Source organism: Equus przewalskii, chromosome 6 (assembly GCF_037783145.1).
Source record: "Equus przewalskii isolate Varuska chromosome 6, EquPr2, whole genome shotgun sequence".
NCBI lineage: Eukaryota > Metazoa > Chordata > Mammalia > Perissodactyla > Equidae > Equus > Equus przewalskii.
In genome coordinates this window covers 48747431-48767718 of record NC_091836.1, presented here as the reverse complement: position 1 = coordinate 48767718, position 20288 = coordinate 48747431, and the positions used below count along the sequence as shown (strand labels likewise).

The following is a 20288-nucleotide window of genomic DNA, read 5'->3' as shown; positions in this document are numbered from 1 at the left end:
ATCAAAAGCTACACACTTCGTGTTATGACATAAATAAGTCACGGGGATGTAATGTACAGCATGGTGACTAGAGTTAATACCGAATTGTTTATTTAAAATTTGCTAAGAGGGTAGATCTTAAATGTTCTCAACACAAGAAAAAAAGTTTATAATCCTATGTGGTGATGGAAGTTGACTAGCCTTACTATGGCACACTGAATTGAATATAATGTTGATCGTCAATTATATCTCAATTTTTAAAAAATGAAATATTGATACATGCTACAACATGGAATACCCTGAAAAAATTACACCAAGTGAATGAAGTCAAACACAAACACCACATACTATACAATTTTATTCATACGAAAGTCAACAAATATGGACATTTATAGACACAGACAATAGATTAGTGGCTGTCTAGGGCTGGCACTTGGAGGAGCTAAGTGGGAAGATAGGGCAGTGGTAGGTTAAGGGCTTAGGGGTTTCGTTTTAGGTGATGTAAATATTCTGAAATTGACGGCGGTGATAATTGCAGATACTGTAAATATACTGAAGACCAGTGACTTGTAAAAGTTAAAGGCCTCTATTTTATTGTATGTGTATTATTTCTCAAAAAAACCCACAAAACCTGTTTAAATAAGTAGATAAAAGCATTACGAATTTTGCAATGAAAATGGGTTTTCCATTCCAATCTCTTAAGCATATGAATATTTTCCAGGTACATTCCAAATTTACATAACCTTTTCTCGTTTTGTGTGTTCTATCAGTCCAAACAGGAATTGAATTACCTTACGGATATTATAGGCTTTTACATTTCAAAGTTCTCTCAGGATACATTCAAAATATGATCTAACATAAATCTCCGTCCAGTGTAAAATGTACACCTGAGATTTGAATGAACACATCTCACACCTTGTGGTTAGACTGAGAAGAGCCTTTGCGCCCAGCTAAGGCTGCGGGTTCCAACTTCCCCGCAGAGCTGAGGGCTTGGGAGGCCACAGGATTCTTTAAAGTATGATATCAGCGGAGGTGGGGAAGCGCTGGGTGGAAGATCAAAGGTCAGAGTGGAGACAGACTAATCATTACACACGGGGAGTTGATTTTAAGTGTGTTTGCAAAGAAGGGTCACAGTTCCGGGAGCGCCCTCGTAGCGCCGAATTGCAACGGAAAACTCCTCAGACAGGACCACCTTCAGCTCTGGGTTGGCTCAAACAAATAATCTCCATCCCGCTGTCACTCAGGACCGGGGTGGGGGGGACTTTCGAACTGTCCAATCGGGGTCGGCTCCCGGGCAGGTGGGTGGGCCGACGCTCCGCAACCACTTCCGACTTCCTGTCGCTCCATAGTCCTTCCGGTCACGAGTCGCCTGCCTTTAAAGGCCCCTCCTTGCTCTGCCGCCGACTCTGTTGCGCTGTGACCGACTCATAGGAAGGAGTCGGGGGACCCAGGAGCCCCAGAAATGGTGAGTGTGCGGCCCGGGGTGAGGACACGGGAGGAGGGGCTGGTGGGAAGCGGCGGGGCGGGCCCGGCCTCCCGCGGTCCCCTCCGGGCTCTGCGTCCGCGGTGGCGCCGCTCGGCCCTCACGCCCCTCCGGCCGCAGCGTGGGGGCGGGGAGGGCAGCCGGGCCCCGGGCGTCCTGTGGTCCCTGCGCGCGGCGACTGCGGCCGGAGCGTCTCTGGGCCGCTGTGCGCCCGCAGCCCCGCGTGTCCCAGACGGTGCGGAGCCCGCGGGAGGGTCCTCAGGACAGTCGGGCCTCGGGCTCCGGGGTCCGTGCGCGGAGGAGCTGTGGTCTGTGGGTCCCCAGGGCCTCCTTTCTCTCCAGGGAGCACCCGTTTTCTCCTGAGTTTTCCCTGTATTTGGGGAGCAGAGTCTCAAATCCACGACCCTGTCCCGCAGCTCTTCCCAGGACCGACAATAAATCCCTAAACTTCCGTATTCCTCCTCACGTTCCCGAACGCCAACTTCCCTTCTGCGATTCACAGCATCGTCATCAACCATCAACCAAACAGACCCGATATTTTAATCATCATTTTTCTATAGGCAGTGGGTGGCCCTTTTAAAAGAGTTTGTTCCTTGTTTGTGGATGTTTTACTTGAGAGAAGTAGCGAACAGCCACCTGGAAATTCCTTGTATGACGTCTTCTGTCACCGACTACAAACACAGGTTCTTAGTCACCACACAAGAGGGGCCAAATAAAACCTGGAACAGCAGGCTTATGACATGGAAAGGGTTTTACTTCGGGTGATATCAGCCATCAGCCGGGAGACGAGAGTGAGCCCTGGAATTTGTTTCGTTTCATCTCGTGTCCCCGAAAGAGGGGAGGCGACGAGTTTTTAAGGTTTGTGAGGAATGTGGCTGCTCGCAGATGGTGGGGGGGAGGGGGCAGTCAGTGGTCTTGCTGGTCGCAGCTTTCCCAGCAGCCTGCATTCGCCCTTGGGAGGCTGTTTGCAGGAGGAGGAGGAGGAGGAGAAGGAGAAGAAATCCAGGTGGGTGATCTTGGCCGGCTGTCTCCGTGGCGGGCGTGGATTCTGGAGCCAGGGAGTAAGCGGGGAAAGAGTGCTGTGGTTTTAACCCCATATATGCTGGGTTTAATGTAGGGGAACTGATATCAGGGCTGGCATCACTTTCGCCTCTCCTCCCAGGATGTGTCCTGGGCGCAGACGTTCAATCCTAAATCCTTTGGGTGCAGCTTCCTCTGGGCAAACTTTCCTGGGCGATCTGTCCTATCAGCACTGCCCCTCCCTTGGTTTGTCTCCTTGAAAAGATATATTCGCTATATTTTACTTTCAGCTTTTTAATAAATAAAAATTTGTGTAATCCATTCAGCTTGAAAGATAATATGAAATGCTTCCAAAGAGGAAAAGAAAGAGGTGAATTTCAGAAAAAAATAAAACATTCCAGTGTTACATTGCATGGTTTTAAAATAGTTTTTCTCTTTTCCTTTTCTTGCATGTTGCTAATATTCCTAGGTCTGTTCTTTGTTTTGGGTGCGTTCATATGGATTTCCAGGGCTTAGACTGGCAAACCTGAGGTGCTGAAGTATGAGTAATTGTTTGTAAAACAGTTTCTTGTCAAGGAAATAATTAACATCTATTTTTTCCTGAATGTCCTACATTCCTGTCGGTTTCTTGATGAGCCAGCAAAATGCCATACAATTTTCTTGCCTCATTTGCACATTTGAGTGTTTGAGTGTTTGAGCTGAATTGCTCAATCATTAGATTTATGTCATTTAAGGTATCAGTGGTGGTCAAAAAAAACTCCAGTGGGGTCAGAGGCCTGAAGACAGTGTCACTAAGCTAAGGCCCCCTTGAGTCTGCGAAGGGAATGCCTTGCAGGCCCAGTTGTCCTTCCTGGGGAGCCTCCCCTGCAGGTGTCCTACTGCTCACACCCCCATGGAAGGAGCCTTCATCCTGAGAGGAGCTGCAGAGCCCTGGAAAGCTGGGGGCGCACGTGCTCATGGGGTGGGAGTGACACCCTTTCTGAGGTTGTCACTCTGGTTCCCTTGGGCCTGTTTCTAGACATAATTGGAGTTTTGCAGGCATGGTGTGGGTGCATTCAGAGAGTAATTTGCTTACACTGAGAAAGTCTGTGAGAGTCAGGAGCTCTGTGTTCTGGATTAGGGCCCGTTAATCAGGAGGTCCATTTGGGTCAGAACCTTAAACTGGATCCAGCTGAGTTTCCTTACTGTGAGAATGGAGCCTGAGAGAGGGAACATGTGCACTGTTCCCTGGGGAGAGGAGGGTGTGTGGGGCTCCCAGAGCTCCTTCCTGTGGCTGCTCAGGTGCCCTCCCCTCCTTCTCCAGGGACTGACCCCCTCCAGGGCTCCGTTTACACCAGGAGAGTCAGGGACATGGGACCTTGTGACCGTGGCTTTCCTTCTGTCCTGTGGGAAGCAGGCTGCTCATCTGAGCTGATTCCGGTATTTGTGTTTCTTCCCTTTGGATTCCTGTATCGATGGACTAGGGCAGCGCTTTCGCTCTCATTTCCCTTAGCACTCGGGCCCTGAGACTGTAAGTTGATGGAGAGATGGGATGTGAGGAGAACAAGAAAATTGTGGAACCAAATAGTTTTTTTTCCATTTAGGCAAGAGAACCTCAAGATGTGAGATGAATGTTTTGAAGTTCTCAGGTACATGTTTCATTTTTGGATCAGGCTTCATATGTGCATGTCCCTAGAGAACAGAAATTTAAAAAGCTAAAGCAATTGAATTCCTATTGTAATTGATGTGCGGGAAACTTCTGAACGCTAGTGTAACTCTTTAGAACCCTACTATATTGAAGTGGATAAACTCAAACCCTTATTCCTGAAAATACCCCGGTGTGAGATAGAGGGGAAGTAAAACTACAATGTCACATGTCCTTTTTACAAAGAGATTTGAAAATTTTAATTTTGAATGGTTTACGATTTTTTTTAAGATTGGCACCTGAGCCAGCAACTGTTGCCAATCTTTTTTTTTTTCCTGCTTTGTCTCCCCCCGCCCTCCCGCCCCCCCCCCCCCCCCCCCGTACACAGTTGTATATCTTAGTTACAGGTCCTTCTAGTTGTGGCATGTGGGACGCCGCCTCAGCATGGCCTTGCCCAGGATCTGCACCGGTGAAACCCTGGGCCTCAGAAGCAGAGCTCGTGAACTTGACCACTTGGCCACGGGGCTGGCCCCTGAATGGTTTACATTTTTATAACCGATAGTGTTTAAAGTATTTAAATCTTAGATTGATTTCTTGTGTGCAAAAGTTAAAATTAAATAAATGACTGTTAATAGTAAAATACAGTATGCATAAATGTCTCTGTTCATTTGAAATGAATCTGTAAGATAGCACAGTCTAACTCCAGAAGACTCGCTGCCGATATATCCTGGTCCCCACAGCGCTGTTACTCCAGCCACCTCCAAATACAGTGTTGATCATTTCTTGAGCCTCCTATTAGTCTGTCTGTCTGTCTGTCTGTCTTTTTTCTTCTTTTTGGTGTTTTATTTTCATTCTTTTTGTTGTGGTAACATTGGCTTATAAGATTATGTAAATTTTAGGTGTACATTATTGTATTTGTTTCCCTGTAGATTACATCGTAGTCACTACCCAAAAGCTGATTACAGTCCATCACCACACACATGTGCCTAATCAATGCTTTCAGCCTCTTCTCCCCCATCCCCTCTGGTAACCACCAATCCAATCTCTGTTGCTGTGTGTTTGTTGTTGTTTTTATCTTCTACTTATGATTGAGATCATACGGTATTTGACTTTCTTCCTCTGATTTATTTCACTTAGCATAATACCTTCAAAGTCCATCCATGTTTTCACAAATGGCTGGATTTCATCATTTCTTATGGCTGAGTAGTACTCCATTGTGTATATATACCACATCTTCTTTATCCATTCGTCCCTTGACGGGCACCTAGGTTGCTTCCAAGTCTTGGCTATTGTGAATAATGCTGCAGTCAACATAGAGGTGCATGTATCTTTATGCCTCTGCGTTTTCAAGTTCTTTGGATAAATACCCAGCAGTGGGATAGCTGGGTCATATGGTAGATTTATTTTTACTTTTTGGGGGAATCTCCATACTGTTTTCCATAATGGCTGCACCAATTTGCACTCCCACCAGCAGTGTATGAGGGTTCCCTTCTCTCTACATCCTCTCCAACACTTGTTGTTTCCTGTCTGGTTAATTATAGCCATTCTGACTGGAGTGAGGTGCTATCTCATTGTAGTGTTTTTTTTTTTTTTTTGAGGAAGATTAACCCTGAGCTAACTCCTGCCAGTCCTCCTCTTCTTGCTGAGGAAGCCCAGCCCCGAGCCAACATCTGCACCCATCCTCCTCCACCCCATATGTGGGATGCCCACCACAGCATGGCATGCCAAACGGTGCCATGTCCGCATCCGGGATCTGAACGCGCCACCAAGAAGTGGAACGTGCAAACTTAACTGCTGCGCCACCGGGCCGGCCCTATCTCATTGTAGTTTTGATTTGCATTTCCCTGGTAATGATGTTGAGCATGTTTTCATGTGCCTGTTGGCCATCCGTATATCTTCTTAGGAGAAAGGTCCGTTCAGATCTTTTGCCCATTTTTTAATTGAGTTGTTAGTATTTTTGTTGTTGAGATGTATGAGTTCTTTGTATATTTTGGATGTTAACCTCTTCTCAGACATATGGTTTGCAAATATCTTCTCTCAATTGTTAGATTGTCTTTTCGTTTTGTTGATGGTTTCCTTTGCTGTGCGGAAGCTTTTTAGTTTGATGTAGTCCCATTTGTTTATTTTTTCTTTTGGTTCACTTGCCCGGTCAGATGTGGGACTTGAAAATATGCTGCTAATTGGGACTGGCCCCATGGCCGAGTGGTTAAGTTTGCGCGCTCCGCTGCAGGCGGCCCAGTGTTTCGTTGGTTCGAATCCTGGGCACGGACATGGCACTGATCATCAAACCACGCTGAGGCAGCGTCCCACATGCCACAACTAGAAGGACCCACAACGAAGAATATACAACTATGTACCAGGGGGCTTTGGGGAGAAAAAGGAAAAAAAAAAAATGCTGCTAAGAACAATGTTGAAGAGCGTGGTGCCTATGTTTTCTTCCAGAAGTTTCGTAGTTTCAGGTCTTACATTCAAGTCTTTAATCCATTTGAGTTAGTTTTTGTGTATGGTGCAAGGTAATGGTCTACTTTCATTCTTTTGCATGTGGCTGTCCAGCTTTCCCAACACTGTTTATTGAAGAGACTTTCCTTTCTCCATTAAATGTTCTTGGCTCTCTTATAGAAAATTAGCTGTCTGTAGATGTGTGGTTTATTTCTGGGCTCTCAGTTCCATTCCATTGATCTGTGTGTCTGTTTTTGTGCCGTGCCATGCTGTTTTGGTTACTATGGCTTTGTAGTACGTTTTGAAGTCAGGGAGTGTGATACCTCCAGCTTTGTTCTTTTTTTTCTCTGGATTCCTTTGGCTATTCAAGGTCTTTTGTTGTTCCATATAAATTTTAGGATTCTCTGTTCTATTTTTGTGAAAGATGTCATTGGAACTTTGATAGGGATTGCATTGAATCTATAGAGTGCTTAGGAAGTGTGGACATTTTCTCTGTGTTTTTCCAGTACCAGAGGATGGCATATCTGTCCATTTCTTTCTGTCTTCAGTTTCTTTCAGCAGTGTTTTATAGTTTTCAGTGTACAGATCTTTCACCTCTTTTGTTAAGTTTATTCCTAGGTATTTTATTCTTTTTGTTGCAGTTCTACATGAGATTGTAGTTTTAATTTCTCTTTCTGCTACTTCGTTGTGTGTAGAAATGACACTGATTTTTCTGTGTTAATTTTGTATCCTGCAACTTTACCATACTCATTTATTATTTCTAGAATTTTTTTGTTGGATTCTTTAGGGTTTTATATATATAAAATCATGTAATCTGCTTCTAGTGAGAGTTTCACTTTTTCCTTTCCAGTTTGGATCCCTTTTATTTCTTTTTCTTGCCTGATTGCTCTGGCCAGGACTTCCAATACTGTGTTAAATGAGAGTGTGAAAGTGGACGTCCTTGTCTGGTTCCTGTTCTTAGAGGGATAGCTTTCACTGTTTCTCCATTGAGAATGATTTTAGCTGTGGTTTGTCATATATGGCCTTTATTATGTTGAAGAACTTTCCTTGTATTCCCATTTTGTTCAGAGTTTTTATCATAAATGGATGCTGTATCTTGTCAAATGCTTTTTCTGCATCTATTGGGATGATCATGTGATTTTTCTTCATTTTGTTAATGTGGTGTATTCCATTGATTTGCTGATGTTGAACCATCCCTACGTCCCCGGAATAAATCCCGCTTGATCATGGTGTATGATCTTTTTAATGTATCAGTGTATGTGATTTGCTACTATTTTGTTTAGGATTTGTGTATCAGTGTTCATCAGTGATATTAAGCTTTAAATTTCTATTTTTGTGTTGTCCTTCTCTGATTTTGGTAGCAGAGCAATGGTGGCTTCATAGAACGAGTTAGGAAGCTTCCCTTGTCTTCAATTTTTTGGAAGAGTTTGCAAAGGATAGGTGTTAAGTCATCTTCGGATGTTTGGTAGAATTCCCCAGGGAAGCCATCTGGTCCTGGACTCTTATTTTTTGGGAAGTTTTTGATTTCCTTACTGGTGATTGGCCTACTCAAATTCTCTATTTCTTCTCAATTCAGTTTAAGAAGGTTCTATGATTCTAAGAATTTATCCATTTCATCTAGATTATCCAATTTGTTGGCATATAGCTTTTCATAGTATTATAATCTTTTGTGTTTCTGAGGTGTTGTAATTTCTCCTCTTTCATTTCTGATTTTATTTATGTGAGCCTTTTGCCTCTTTTCCTGCTGAGTCTAGGTAAAGGTTTGTCAATTTTGTTTATGTTTTCAAAGAACCAGCTGTTGGTTTCATTGATTTTTTTCCTGCTTTTTTTTACTTTAAGATTGGCACCTGAGCTAACTAATGTTGCCAATCTTCTTTTTTTTTCTTTCTGCTTTTTCTTCCCAAATCCCCCTAGTACATAGGTGCATATTTTAGTTGTGCGTCCTTCTAGTTGTGGCATGTGGGACGCCGCTTCAGCGTGGCCTGATGAGCAGTGCCATGTTTGTGCCCAGGATCCAAACCTGTGAAAACTTCGGCCACCAAAGCAGAGCACAGGAACTTAACCACTCGGCCATGGGACCAGCCCCTCCTATTGTTTTTTTAAGTCTCTATTTTATTTATTTCTGCTCTGAGTTTTATTTCCTACCTCCTACTGATTTTGGGTTTTGTTTGTTCTTTTTCTGATTCCTTTAGATGCACTGTTAGATTGTTTATTTGAGATTTTTCTTGTTCGTTGAGGTAGGCCTGTGTTGCTATAAACTTTCCTTTTAGGACCATTTTTGCTGTGTCCCACAAATTTTGGCATATTTTATTTCATTTTCATTTGTCTCCAGGTATTTTTTCATTTTTCCTTTGATTTCTTCATTGACCCAATTTTTTTTTTTTTTTTGGAAGCTTAGCCCTGAGCTAACTGCTGCCAGTCCTCCTCTTTTTGGCTGAGGAAGCCTGGCCCTGAGCTAACATCCATGCCCATCTTCCTATACTTTATATGTGAGACGCCTACCACAGCATGGTTTGCCAAGTGGTGCCATGTCCGGACCCGGGATCCAAATCAGTGAACCCCAGGCTGCTGAGAAGTGGAACGTGTGCACTTAACTGCTGCGCCACTGAGCCGGCCCCCAGTTATTGTTCAGTAGCATTTTGTTTAATCTCCACATCTTTGCAGCTTTTCTTATTTTCTTCCTGTAGTTGACTGCTAGTTTCATACTTTTGTGGTCAGAAAAGATGCTTGGTATTATTTCCATCTTCATAAATTTTTTGAGACTTGTTTTGTGGCCTGTTATCAGTCCTCAAGAGTATTCCATGTGCATTTGAGAAGAATGTGTATTCTGTGCTTTTGGGATGGAATATTCTGTATATATCTACTTCGTCCATCTGGTCTAATGTGTCATTTAAGGCCAATATTTCCTTATTGATCTTCTGTTTCGATGATCTATCTGTTGGTGTAAATGGAGTGTTAAAGTCCCCTACTACTATTGTGCTACTGTCCATTTCTGCTTTTGTGTTTGTTAATAATTGCCTTATGTATTTAGGTGCTCCTATGTTGGGTACATAGATATTTACAAGTGTTGTATTCTGTTGTTGGATTGTTCGTTTTTATCATTCTGTAGTGCCCTTCTTTGTCTCTTGTTACAGTTTTGTTTTAAAGTCTGTTTTGTCAGAGATAAATATTGCTACCCCAACCTTTCATTGCCATTTTGCATGGAGTAACTTTTTCCATTCCTTTACTTTCAGTTTGTGAATGTCTTTAGGTCTGAAGTGTGTTTTTTATATGCAGCATATATATGGGTCTTGTCTTTTTTCATCCAATTGGCCACCCTTTGTCTTTTGATTGGAGTATTTAGTCCGTTGACATTGAAAGGAGTTATTGATAAGTATGTACTTATTGCCGTTTTTGTTACTTTTTTTGGGTATTTTAGTAGTTCTTCTCTGTTCCTTTCTTCTTCTCTTGTGCTCTTCCCTTGTGGTTTGATGGCTTTAGTATTATGTTTGGTTTCCTTTCTCTTAATTTATTGTGTATTATTATAGGTTTCTGATTTGTAATTATCATGAGGTTTCATATATAATAGTCTGTGTTGATGGTCTCTTTAGTTTGAGTTACAGTTGCTAGATGCTCTACTCTTTTACTCCTCTCCTGCCATGTTTTATGTTTTTGAAGTCAAATCTAACTTTTTTTGATATGTATGTCTGTTACCCTCTTATCATTGAAATAGCTAATTTTAGTATTTCTGTCTTTTGGTCTTCATATTATCTTCATAGGTGGTTGATCTGCTACCTTTACTGTATTTTTGCCTTCACTGGTGATTTTATTGCCCTCTTTTTGGGTAATTTTCTTATTCTTATTTGTGATCTTCTCTTTCCCATTTAAATAAGTCCCTTTAACATTTCTTGTAGAACTGGTTTCTTGGTCATAATCTCCTTTAATTTTTGCTTGTCTGGGAAACTCTCTCTCTCCTTCCATTCTGAATGATAACCTTGCCAGACAGAGTATTCTTGGCTGTAGGTTTTGTCCTTTCAGCACTTTAAATATTTTGTGCCACTCCCTTCTAGCCTGTAAGATTTCTGCTGAGAAGTCAGTTGATAGCCTTATGTGGTTTCCTGTATATCTCAGTTGTTGCATTTCTCTTGTGGCTTTTAGGATTCTCTATCTTTAATTTTTGACATTTTAATTACAATATGTCTTGGTGTGGGCCTCTTTGGGTTTGTCTTGTTTGGTGCTCTCTGTACTTCCTGCACCTAGGTTAGGAAAGTTTTCAGCTTTTATTTGTTCAAATAGATTCTCTGCCCCTTTGTCTCTGTCTTTTTCTTCTGGGACACCTACAATACGAATGTTAATGTGTTTGGTATTGTCCCAGAGTTCCCTTAAACTGTTCTCATTCTTTCTAAGTTTTTTTTCCTTCTGTCTGTTCAGCTTGGATCCATTCTTCTGTATCATCTACTCTGCTAACGAGTCCCTCTAGTGAATTTTTCATTTCCAGTAGTGTATTCTTCATTTCTGATTGGTTCTTTTTTATATTTTCCAGTTCTTTGTTGATCTTCTCACCAAGTTCATCCATTTTCCTACTAAGATCAGTGAACATCCTTATGACTTTTTGTTTGAACTCTTTGTCAGGTAGATTGTTTATTTCTGTTTCATTTAGTTCTTTTTCTGGGGTTTTGTTCTGTTCCCCTATTTGGAACATAGTCTTTTGTCTCCTCATTTTTCTTTCTTCTCTGTGTTTGTATCTATCTGTTAGGTAGATCAGCTGTGTCTTCTGATGTTGGAGAAGTGGTGTTATGTAAGAAATGCCTTATGAGGCTCCGCAGCGTGCTTCCCTCTCATCACTAGTTCCAAATGTTCCAGGAGTGTCCCCTGTGTGGGCTACATGTGTCCTTCTTTTGTGGCAGGGTTGCTCTTGCTGCAGGTACCTGTGGAGGCTAGGCTGCCCCCCTGGCCAGCTGGTTGTAATGCTCAGCTGCATGTGGCTACTAGGGGCCCTTCAGTCACTTTATTGGGTGTGGGGGGCCCCAGCACAGTTGGCTGCAATGTCTAATAGCACATTCTTGTTGCAGTTTTTCTGTTAAGTGAGTAGGCCCCCAGAGTGGCTGGTTGCTAGGCTCAGGGCCTTAAAATTGCTGTAGGCCTCTGGCCTACAAGGCTGTTGTCAGCTTTCTCAGGACTGCAGCTGGATGGGGCTGGCCCTAGGCATGGGGGCAGCCAGTTGTTTCAGGCTTCGGAAGGTGGGGTCAATCCCCTATGTGGCTGTATGAGAAGCTCAGGTCTGCTGCAACTGATAAGTCCCACTACCCATAATGCCACACACTCCATAAACACAGTCCTGCCCTGTGTTTGAGTCCTGACCTCCTGAAGCAGAACCAATCACCCTACTGAAGAGGCCCCACACACTCCACCTATGTCCCCCCCGCCCCTACTCCACCTGCTCCTTGTGCATTCCCTGCCTGACAGAAACAAACCCACTTGGCTGCAGAGGATCCAGCCACTCAGCCTATACCTGCCAACAAGTTGCCCAAGGGCTTTCTGTTGGCTGCAGCCAGTCCCCAAGGCAGGCCACCTGCCCTCACTAAGCTGGATTAAATTTGTCCTCTCGAGGGTGGGGCAAACCCCTGGGTTAACAGGCCAGGGGAAGAACTCCAATGGTATCTGCCAGCATCTGTTAGCATGCCTGTACTAGGTCACAATAATGGCTGCTACCATTGTCTCATTCCCTGGAGAGGTGTCACATCACACCAAGATACACTCAGAGCCTATTAGGTGAGTCTCTTTTCACCAAAGGACCGTGCACCTTACTTTCTGGTGATTTTAGGTTTCTGGTTTTTTTTTTCTTTTAAGATGTTATTTTTCCTTTTTTTACCCAAAGCCCACTGGTACATAGTTGTGGTTTTTTTTTTTTTTTTTTTGGTTGTGGGTGCTTTTAGTTGTGGCATGTGGGATGCTGCCTCAGCATGGCTTGATGCGTGGTGCCATGTCCACCCCCAGTATCTGAACCGGCAAAACCCTGGGCCACCGATTTGGAGCATGCGAACTTAACCACTCGGCCACGGGGAGACCCCTAGGTTTCTTTCCAAAATGGGTGAATTTGTGTGTGGGCCATTTAAGAGCTGGCTTTATTTCCCTTATGTCTGATAGCTTTTCCAGGGGTATTCCCCACTGTTGTTAGTAGCCAGTGAAGCCACATGTTATGAGACTCATCTCGGGTGTGCTGAGACCAAATGATGCCTATAGCAGTAATGCTCACCTGCTCCCGTCCCCTGCTCCTCCAGGAAAGGCTGTGTGCTTTAGGGTTGCTCCTGGCCAGCCTTGAAGTGCTGCAGCATGTGAAGGTGGCTTTTTTCTCTCCAGAAAGGAATTTCTGCCTCTTCCACCTCGGTCAGGACTGTCCCTTGTTGTGGAGGGTTCTTTTTATTCAGTTTTTAGGTCTCTCTGGAGTAATTGTTCCAAGAGTGGTTATGAATTGTTTGTGTCTGTGGTAGGAGGTGAGTTCAGTGTCTGCATATGCTGCTATCTTGACACCTTTCTCTTTATATAAATCTATGGGGATGCATATTTTTCTTACGTACATTTGTACTTATAATGAGAATTTTAACTCCTCATTTTTTTGCAGCTTAAATCTCACTCCTCCTGCTTCCCCTTGCGCCCTGACCTGGACAAGCTGAGGAGGAAGCCTGGGTGCTCTCTCCTCTAGAGCAGGCAGGAGATTCCCACCACCCCAGCCCCTGCCTGTGTGCAGAGCTCTTGCCCCGGCCCCACCCCCAGGCCCAGTGAAGCCTCAGGCCAGGCTCCATTCCTTGCTTTCTGAGCCCTGTCAGAGCTGCTTAAGATGCTGGCACTGCCCTCCCCTCAGACCTCTATTATGTGCGTCCTGAGCCTTTTCCTACCCTGTGTGTGTGTGTTTGTGTGCGTGCGTGTGCCACTCTGTCATCAGTCTCAAGAAAGGAACCACCTTCCTGCAGGTGACCATAACAGTTGACACCCTGAGCAGCATGTCCAGACATGACCTCACCCGTGGCTCTCTCTTCTCTTGCTCTGACTTGCTCCCCTGCTCTGCTGCCTGTTGGTGGCATGCACTGTGGGCTGCCACTTGCCGGGGAGCTCATGCTGTGAGTTCAGTGGCCCTGTGTTGCATTGTTGACCAAGCTTTAATTCTAGTTTGACCTGTGTTGGCAGCTTAAAGAATTTGTAGGAATTTGGGAGCAGGACTATGGGATTGGGGCCTCCTTAAATGAGCCCTGGGTCAGTGTTTTTGGTGCGATCTTTCTGTGTGTTAGAGTGAAGCTGTGACAGAGGCTGGGTGGGCCCTGACATAACCCAGGGATTAAGTGTAGACAGGGACTAAACCGATTGCAAGAGGTGGGTCCACAGATGGTCACTCCTGACAGAGCTGTCATTTGAAAGAAAAAGAGAGAAGTGAGGGGGAAAGGCAGGCAGTAGGTGGCAGACTGAGTCCACACTCCTAACACCAGTGGGCTCCCCAGACCCCTTCAGTACCTCTGCTGCTGCCTCTACTGCCACAAAGATCCTGACCTTCAGGGTTGCAGGGGACAAGACCCATGGCACCCCTGTGACTCAAGGGATTAGTGAAAACCTGACTTAGGCCCAGGGTTTAAACCCTATAAAGCAACCAATTGTCATGGAGGAGGCTCCCAAACCCTGATGGCACTGCTTTGAGGCTCTTGGGTGGAAATAGTTTATAAATAAAAGGGTAGAGAGGCACTCCCTCCCCTGAAGTGTATCCCATGAGGAAAAAAACAAAACAGGAAAGATCAGGAGGAAGGAAAAATTAAATAAAACACTGAAACAAAGGTCCACAATTTGACCCAGCTGGAAGGCAAAATATACTGAGAATTTACACAGCAAAATAGATGGAGGTACACTGCTTGGGTTTGGGCCTCTACAACATAGATGCTGAACTAAACTTTCTCTCTGCAGTAATGCTCTAGTTCAGAAACCTTCAGCCAGTTGATCAATGTGAGGTGTCAAGTTACAGTTATACCTGGGCTCCTGCTAAATTTAAGGAAGGTGACTCTGATGATCTTAGGGGCCTTAATGAATGTAGCATAGAGGACACATAGGACAAATGTTTCATCGTTAGCCATCAGAACCATGGTCTTGCCTAAATTCTCCGTGGTCATAACACGCATTGTCCTAAAATATCCCATAGTGAGCTGGGAAGCTCTGATCCAATGAGCAAGAGTTAAAATGAAGTGAAGTCTCTGCCACTTAGAAATAGCCTGACAATTTGGGGCTCCAAGGACCTTACCCCACAAATCAAGTAGTGGATATGGCCCATTGTAAATTACCCCAGACCTTGAAAGATTGAAAAATGTATAGAAAACCTACTTAATAAAGTGTGGATTATACCCAGTGCTGCTTTTAACAGCCCAGTTTGTCCTGTTTTATATAAACCTGGAAAGAATGGATGACACCTCAGTGGTTTACCTCAGCCTTACAGCTGTCTTTGCACCACACAGACCTCTGTACCCAGTCCCCAAAGTGTGGAAATTACTGACGACAACCAACCAGCAATTGATAAGTATCGTGCTCTCACAGGTTTGGCTGAGTCTGTTCTGTCCAGTCCTGTGTCCACAGCCTCTCAGCTGCACTTGGCCTTCCCCTCTGAAGGGACAAGATGCCCCTTTACTGGGTTGTCCTCATGGACCTTCCACAGCTGTGCCCTCCCACAGTCACTGCAGGCGGGGTTTGAGCTGCGTCCTGGTTTCTCCAAGAACACAGGGACGATGTGACATATAATGACATCTCTGAGAACATTCAGCACTTACAAATATTGAGAAAAGGAGCTCACAAAAAGTAGATGGGACATTGCCATGCATATGAGGCCCTTCAACTTTGTTAAGTTCATGGAAATTATGTGATAATCAGAGACCTGCTCCTTCTCTGACACCATGAAGAAATAGCTGTTGTTCCCCTCAGCACCTACAACATCGAGCAGGTTTTTTGGTTGTTGTAGAGGTAACTCATTTCTTGTATGCAAGCTGTATTTCAGCCCATTTGTGCCGTTACTTGCAAATTTGCCACCTTGAATAGGCATCCCCACCACAGAAGCCTAGGAGACTCTCCTTAAATTTTCATTCAGGGGCCGGCCCTGTGGCCGAGGGGTTAAGTTCGCTCGCATGCTCTGCTGTGGCAGCCCAGGGTTTCACCGGTTCAGATCCTGGGCACGGACGTGGCACCGCTCATCAAGCCATGCTGTGCCGGCGTCCCACATGCCACAACTAGAAGGACCCACAACTAAAAATATACAACTGTGTACTGGGGGGCTTTGGGGAGAAAAAGGAAAAATAAACTCTTTAAAAAAAAAAAATTCTCATACAACCAACACTCCTGTTAGTGTTCTCAGAGACTTCTTCACTACAGAGGCCTCAGTGACCTTCTGTCATCCTCCTGGGATACCCATGGTGGCCTTAAGTTGTCCATAGGCTTCTGGTGCAAGAACCTGCCCCAGGCCCCACACTACTGCCATTGGTGCTGCAATGACCTCTACTTACGGGGCTATCCTGACATGGGACCAACTCTCGAGCTCTCCATTTTGATTTGGGACCTGGAAGCAGCACTCCAAGATCTCAGCATGGCTACTGAGACCCCCTGCAGACGTGATGGAGCCAAGCCTGGGCCCTCTGGGATGGTCCTGCCTGCAGGAGGGAGTGGTCTTCCCTGACCTCCGTCTCCTGCCAGGTGCCATGGTGTTGAAGGAGGTCATCCCTTTTTCAGACCCCGAAGCTTTCCTGAGTGCAAAGCAATGGGAGTTTGTAGACTTTAGGGGCAACAGCACCACCGTTGTCTGTGATGGAGCTCAGGCAGAGTTGCTGCTTTGCTTTTTTTCTCTTTTTTTCTTTTTTAAAGATTTAATTTTTTCCTTTTTCTCCCCAAAGCACCCCGGTACATAGTTGTACATTCTTTATTGTGGGTCCTTCTAGTTGTGGCATGTGGGACGCTGCCTCAGCGTGGTTTGATGAGCAGTGCCATGTCCGCGCCCAGGATTTGAACCAACGAAACACTGGGCTGCCTGCAGCGGAGCGCGTAAACTTAACCACTTGGCCACCGGGCCAGCCCCTGCTTTTCGTGTCTTAATTGGGACATCTCTGATGAAGGACTGGACCCAAGGGTCCTCACACTGACCATCCATGAAGTAGTCATCTTAGCACCGACCAAGAGTTGGCTCCCACTGCAGACATTACAGCTATGGGTGATTCCCTGAAAGTTGCCCCTTTGTGGTAAAAAAAAAATAAAAAACTCCAAGAATTTCTTGCCTCACAGTACTTACAATAAAAATCCAAGTTGACCTAACTTGAAGAAGGGGCGGAGCAAAATGGCAGGGTGAGCTGACCCGGGATTCTCTCTCCTCAAAAATACAACAAAAGATTGGAAGAACTGAATTTCAGAGAATAAATGTAATGCCAGCTCGTTAGAGACCTACAATACCAAGAAGGCAGAGATCATAAATCTAGCTTTACCCCTTCGCAGGTGCTGGAACGGTAGGAGAGAACATCGCTCCCTCCCCTAGAGTCTGCGATCGCTGCGGCGTGGGTCGGGAAGGAGCGGGGGAGGGGCCGCGCGACCAGAGGGTCATCCAGGACTCCTGCCGCTGATTCAGTGGAGACCCGCTGACGGGGGGAAAGCTTCCGTCCGCGGGGACCCTATAAATCAAGGGCCTTGGGAGACCAGAGAACAGAACTGATCTGAACCCAGACCAGCGCGTGTGAGTAACAGCCCCTCCCCCCTAACAAAGCCAGTGGGCGCAGCCATCTTGCCCCAAAGGTGGAGAGGTAACACGCCGCTCTCGACCCCCATCTAGTGGCGACAGGCTGTAACTGCAACTGAATTCTACCACCATGAGAAAAAACCGCTCCTCTACCATCCAGCAATTTATAAAAGCCCCAGACCAGAAGGAAAACAATAAAAACACAAAATTAAGTCCTGAGGACTTGGAATTAGGTAAACTAAGTGATAATGAATTCAGAGCAGCTATAATCAAAAAACTCAATGAGGTAGAGAGAAAGAGAAACAAGCCGAGTTCTGGAGTTACTTCACAAAAGAGATTGAAATCATAAAGAAGAATCAAACAGAATTACTTGAGATGAAAAACACAATGGACCAGATAAAACAGAATACGGATTCCCTGAATGCCCGTGTAGACAATCTAGAGGAGCAAATCAGCATAATCGAGGACAGACAGGCTGAATGGCACCAGACAGAGGAAGAAAGAGAACTAAGAATTAAAAAAAATGAGGAAAATCTCCGAGAGATAATGGATTCAGTGAGGAGTAAGAACATAAGGATCATAGAAATTCCTGAGAATATGGAAAAGGAAGATGGAGCGGAAAGTGTGCTTAATGAAATTATTGAAGAGAATTTCCCAAATCTAGGGATCAACGGAGAAATGTGTGTAGAGGAGGGTTTTAGATCTCCTAGATTTGTCAATGTAAAAAGACCCACCACACGGCACATAATAGTAAAGTTGGCAAATAGGAATGATAAGGAAAGAATACTCAGGGAAGTAAGAAAAAAAAAAGAGAATAACCTATAAAGGAGCCCCTATCAGACTGTCAGCGGATTTCTCTACAGAAACCCTACAAGCTAGGAGAGAATGGAATGATATATTCAAAGCTTTAAAGGATAAAAACCTTCAGCCAAGAATACTCTATCCAGCAAGAATTTCCTTCAGATATGAGGGAGAAATTAAATCTTTTCCAGACAAACAAAAGTTAAGGGAATTTGTAACTAAAAGCCCTCCATTACAAGAAATCCTCAAGAAGGCTCTCATACTTGAAAAAAGAAAAAAGGGAGAAAGGGGACACAAGCCACAGACTAGGGAGACCGATGGATAGAACCAGAACAGGATAGCAAATATTCAACTATAGCATTAGGGTAAAGGTAAGGAAACTACCAAAACAAAGATGATCTTAGCACTCTAACTACAAATTAATAAGACGAGTTGGAATAAAAAATGAAAATAATTATTTAGGAGGGGAAGAGCAAAGGGTCTAAATCAGTATTGGTTGAGTAAGTAAGAGACCACCAGAGAATAGACTATATTATACATGAGATTCTAAATACAAACTTCAAGGTAGACACTAAAATAAAGTACAGAACAGAGTCACAAATCATAGATAAGGAAAAATCTAAGAAACCCAGCATAAGAAATTGCAGTATTAAATGGGTAGTGTAAAGCACACAGGAAAAGAAACACAGGAAAACAAGATAATGAGCGACAGATTGACAGCATTAAGTCCACATGCATCAATAATCACTCTCAATGTGAACGGATTGAACTCTCCAATAAAAAGACACAGAGTGGCAAAACGGATTAAAGAACAAGATCCAACAATTTGTTGCCTCCAGGAAACACACCTCAGCCCCAAGGACAAACACAGACTCAGGGTGAAGGGGTGGAGGACAATACTTCAAGCAAATAGCAAGGAAAAAAAAGGCAAGTGTTGCAATTCTCATATCAGACCAAGTGGATTTCAAAATAAGACAGGTAAAGAGAGACACAGGGACAATATATAATGATCAAAGGGACACTTCATCAAGAAGAAATAACGCTTATAAATATCTATGCACCCAACACAGGAGCACCAAGATTCATAAAGCAACTATTAGCAGACCTGAAGGAAGATGTTAATAACAACACAATAATAGTAGGGGACCTCAACACCCCACTCACATCAATGGACAGATCATCCAGACAGAAAATCAACAAGGAAATAGTGGAGCTGAATGAAAAACTAAAACAATTGGACTTAATAGAACATATAGATCACTCCACCCTGAAGGAGCTGAATACACATTCTTCTCAAGTGCACATGGAACATTCTCTAGGATAGACCATATGTTGGGAAACAAGGCGAGCCTCTACAAATTTAAAAAAATGGAAATAATAACAAGCATCTTCTCAGATTGGTGCTATAAGGCTTGAAATTAATTACAAGAAAAAAGCTGAGAAAGGCACAAAGATGTGGAGACTAAACAACACACTACTGAACAAGCAATGGATCCTTCAAGAAATTAAAGAAGAAATAAAAAAATACCTGGAAACAAATGAAAATGATAGCATGCCATACCAACTCATATGGGATACAGCAAAAGATGTATTAAGAGGAAAATTCATCGCAATACAGGCACATCTTAACAAACAAGAAAAATCCCAAATAAGCAACCTTAAAGCACACCTAACTGAACTAGAGAAAAAAGAACAAATGAAGCCCAAAGTCAGCAGAAGGAGAGAAATAATAAAAATCAGAGCAGAAATAAATACTATTGAAACAAAAAAGGCAGTAGAAAGGATCAATGAGACAAAGAGCTGGTTTTTTGAGAAGATAAATAAAATTGAGAAACCACTAGCCAGACTTACAAAGAAAAAAAGAAAGCTCAAATAAACAAACTCAGAAATGAGCGAGGAGAAATAACAACAGACTTTGCAGGAATACAACAGATTATAAGAGAATACTACAAAAAACTATATGCCAACAGAATGGATAACCTAGAGGAAATGGATAAATTCCTGGACTCCTACAATCTCCCAAAGCTCACTCAAGAAGAGGCAGACAATTTGAACAGACCAATCACAAGGAAAGAGATTGAAACAGCAATCAAAAGCATCCCAAAGAATAAAACCCCAGGACCAGATGGCTTTCCTGGGGAATTCTACCAAACTTTCAGAGAGGATCTAATACCTATCCTTTTCAAGCTATTCCAAAAAATTAGGGAAGATGGAACACTTCCTAA

General features: G+C 43.8%; 1 protein-coding gene and 1 long non-coding RNA gene across 3 annotated transcripts in view; both read left to right on the top strand.

Annotated features, from left to right (window-relative positions):
• Positions 1 to 20288, top strand: part of LOC103542999 (zinc finger protein 709-like) — a 161142-nt gene that overhangs the window by 118597 nt on the left and 22257 nt on the right. The window contains exon 1 of one of the 2 annotated variants that reach the window (XM_070625438.1): positions 1320 to 1444. The exons of the other annotated variant lie outside the window; for it this stretch is intronic. Within the exon in view, the coding sequence (XP_070481539.1) occupies positions 1442 to 1444 (3 nt within the window). The 5' untranslated portion in view covers positions 1320 to 1441. Of the gene's footprint in view, positions 1 to 1319; positions 1445 to 20288 lie in introns of those variants that run through there. 2 annotated transcript variants of the gene reach the window in all.
• LOC139084133 (uncharacterized) lies at positions 2186 to 4742 on the top strand. The gene is made up of 3 exons (XR_011541481.1): positions 2186 to 2320; positions 4066 to 4110; positions 4495 to 4742. It is a non-coding gene; the product is annotated as an uncharacterized lncRNA (long non-coding RNA).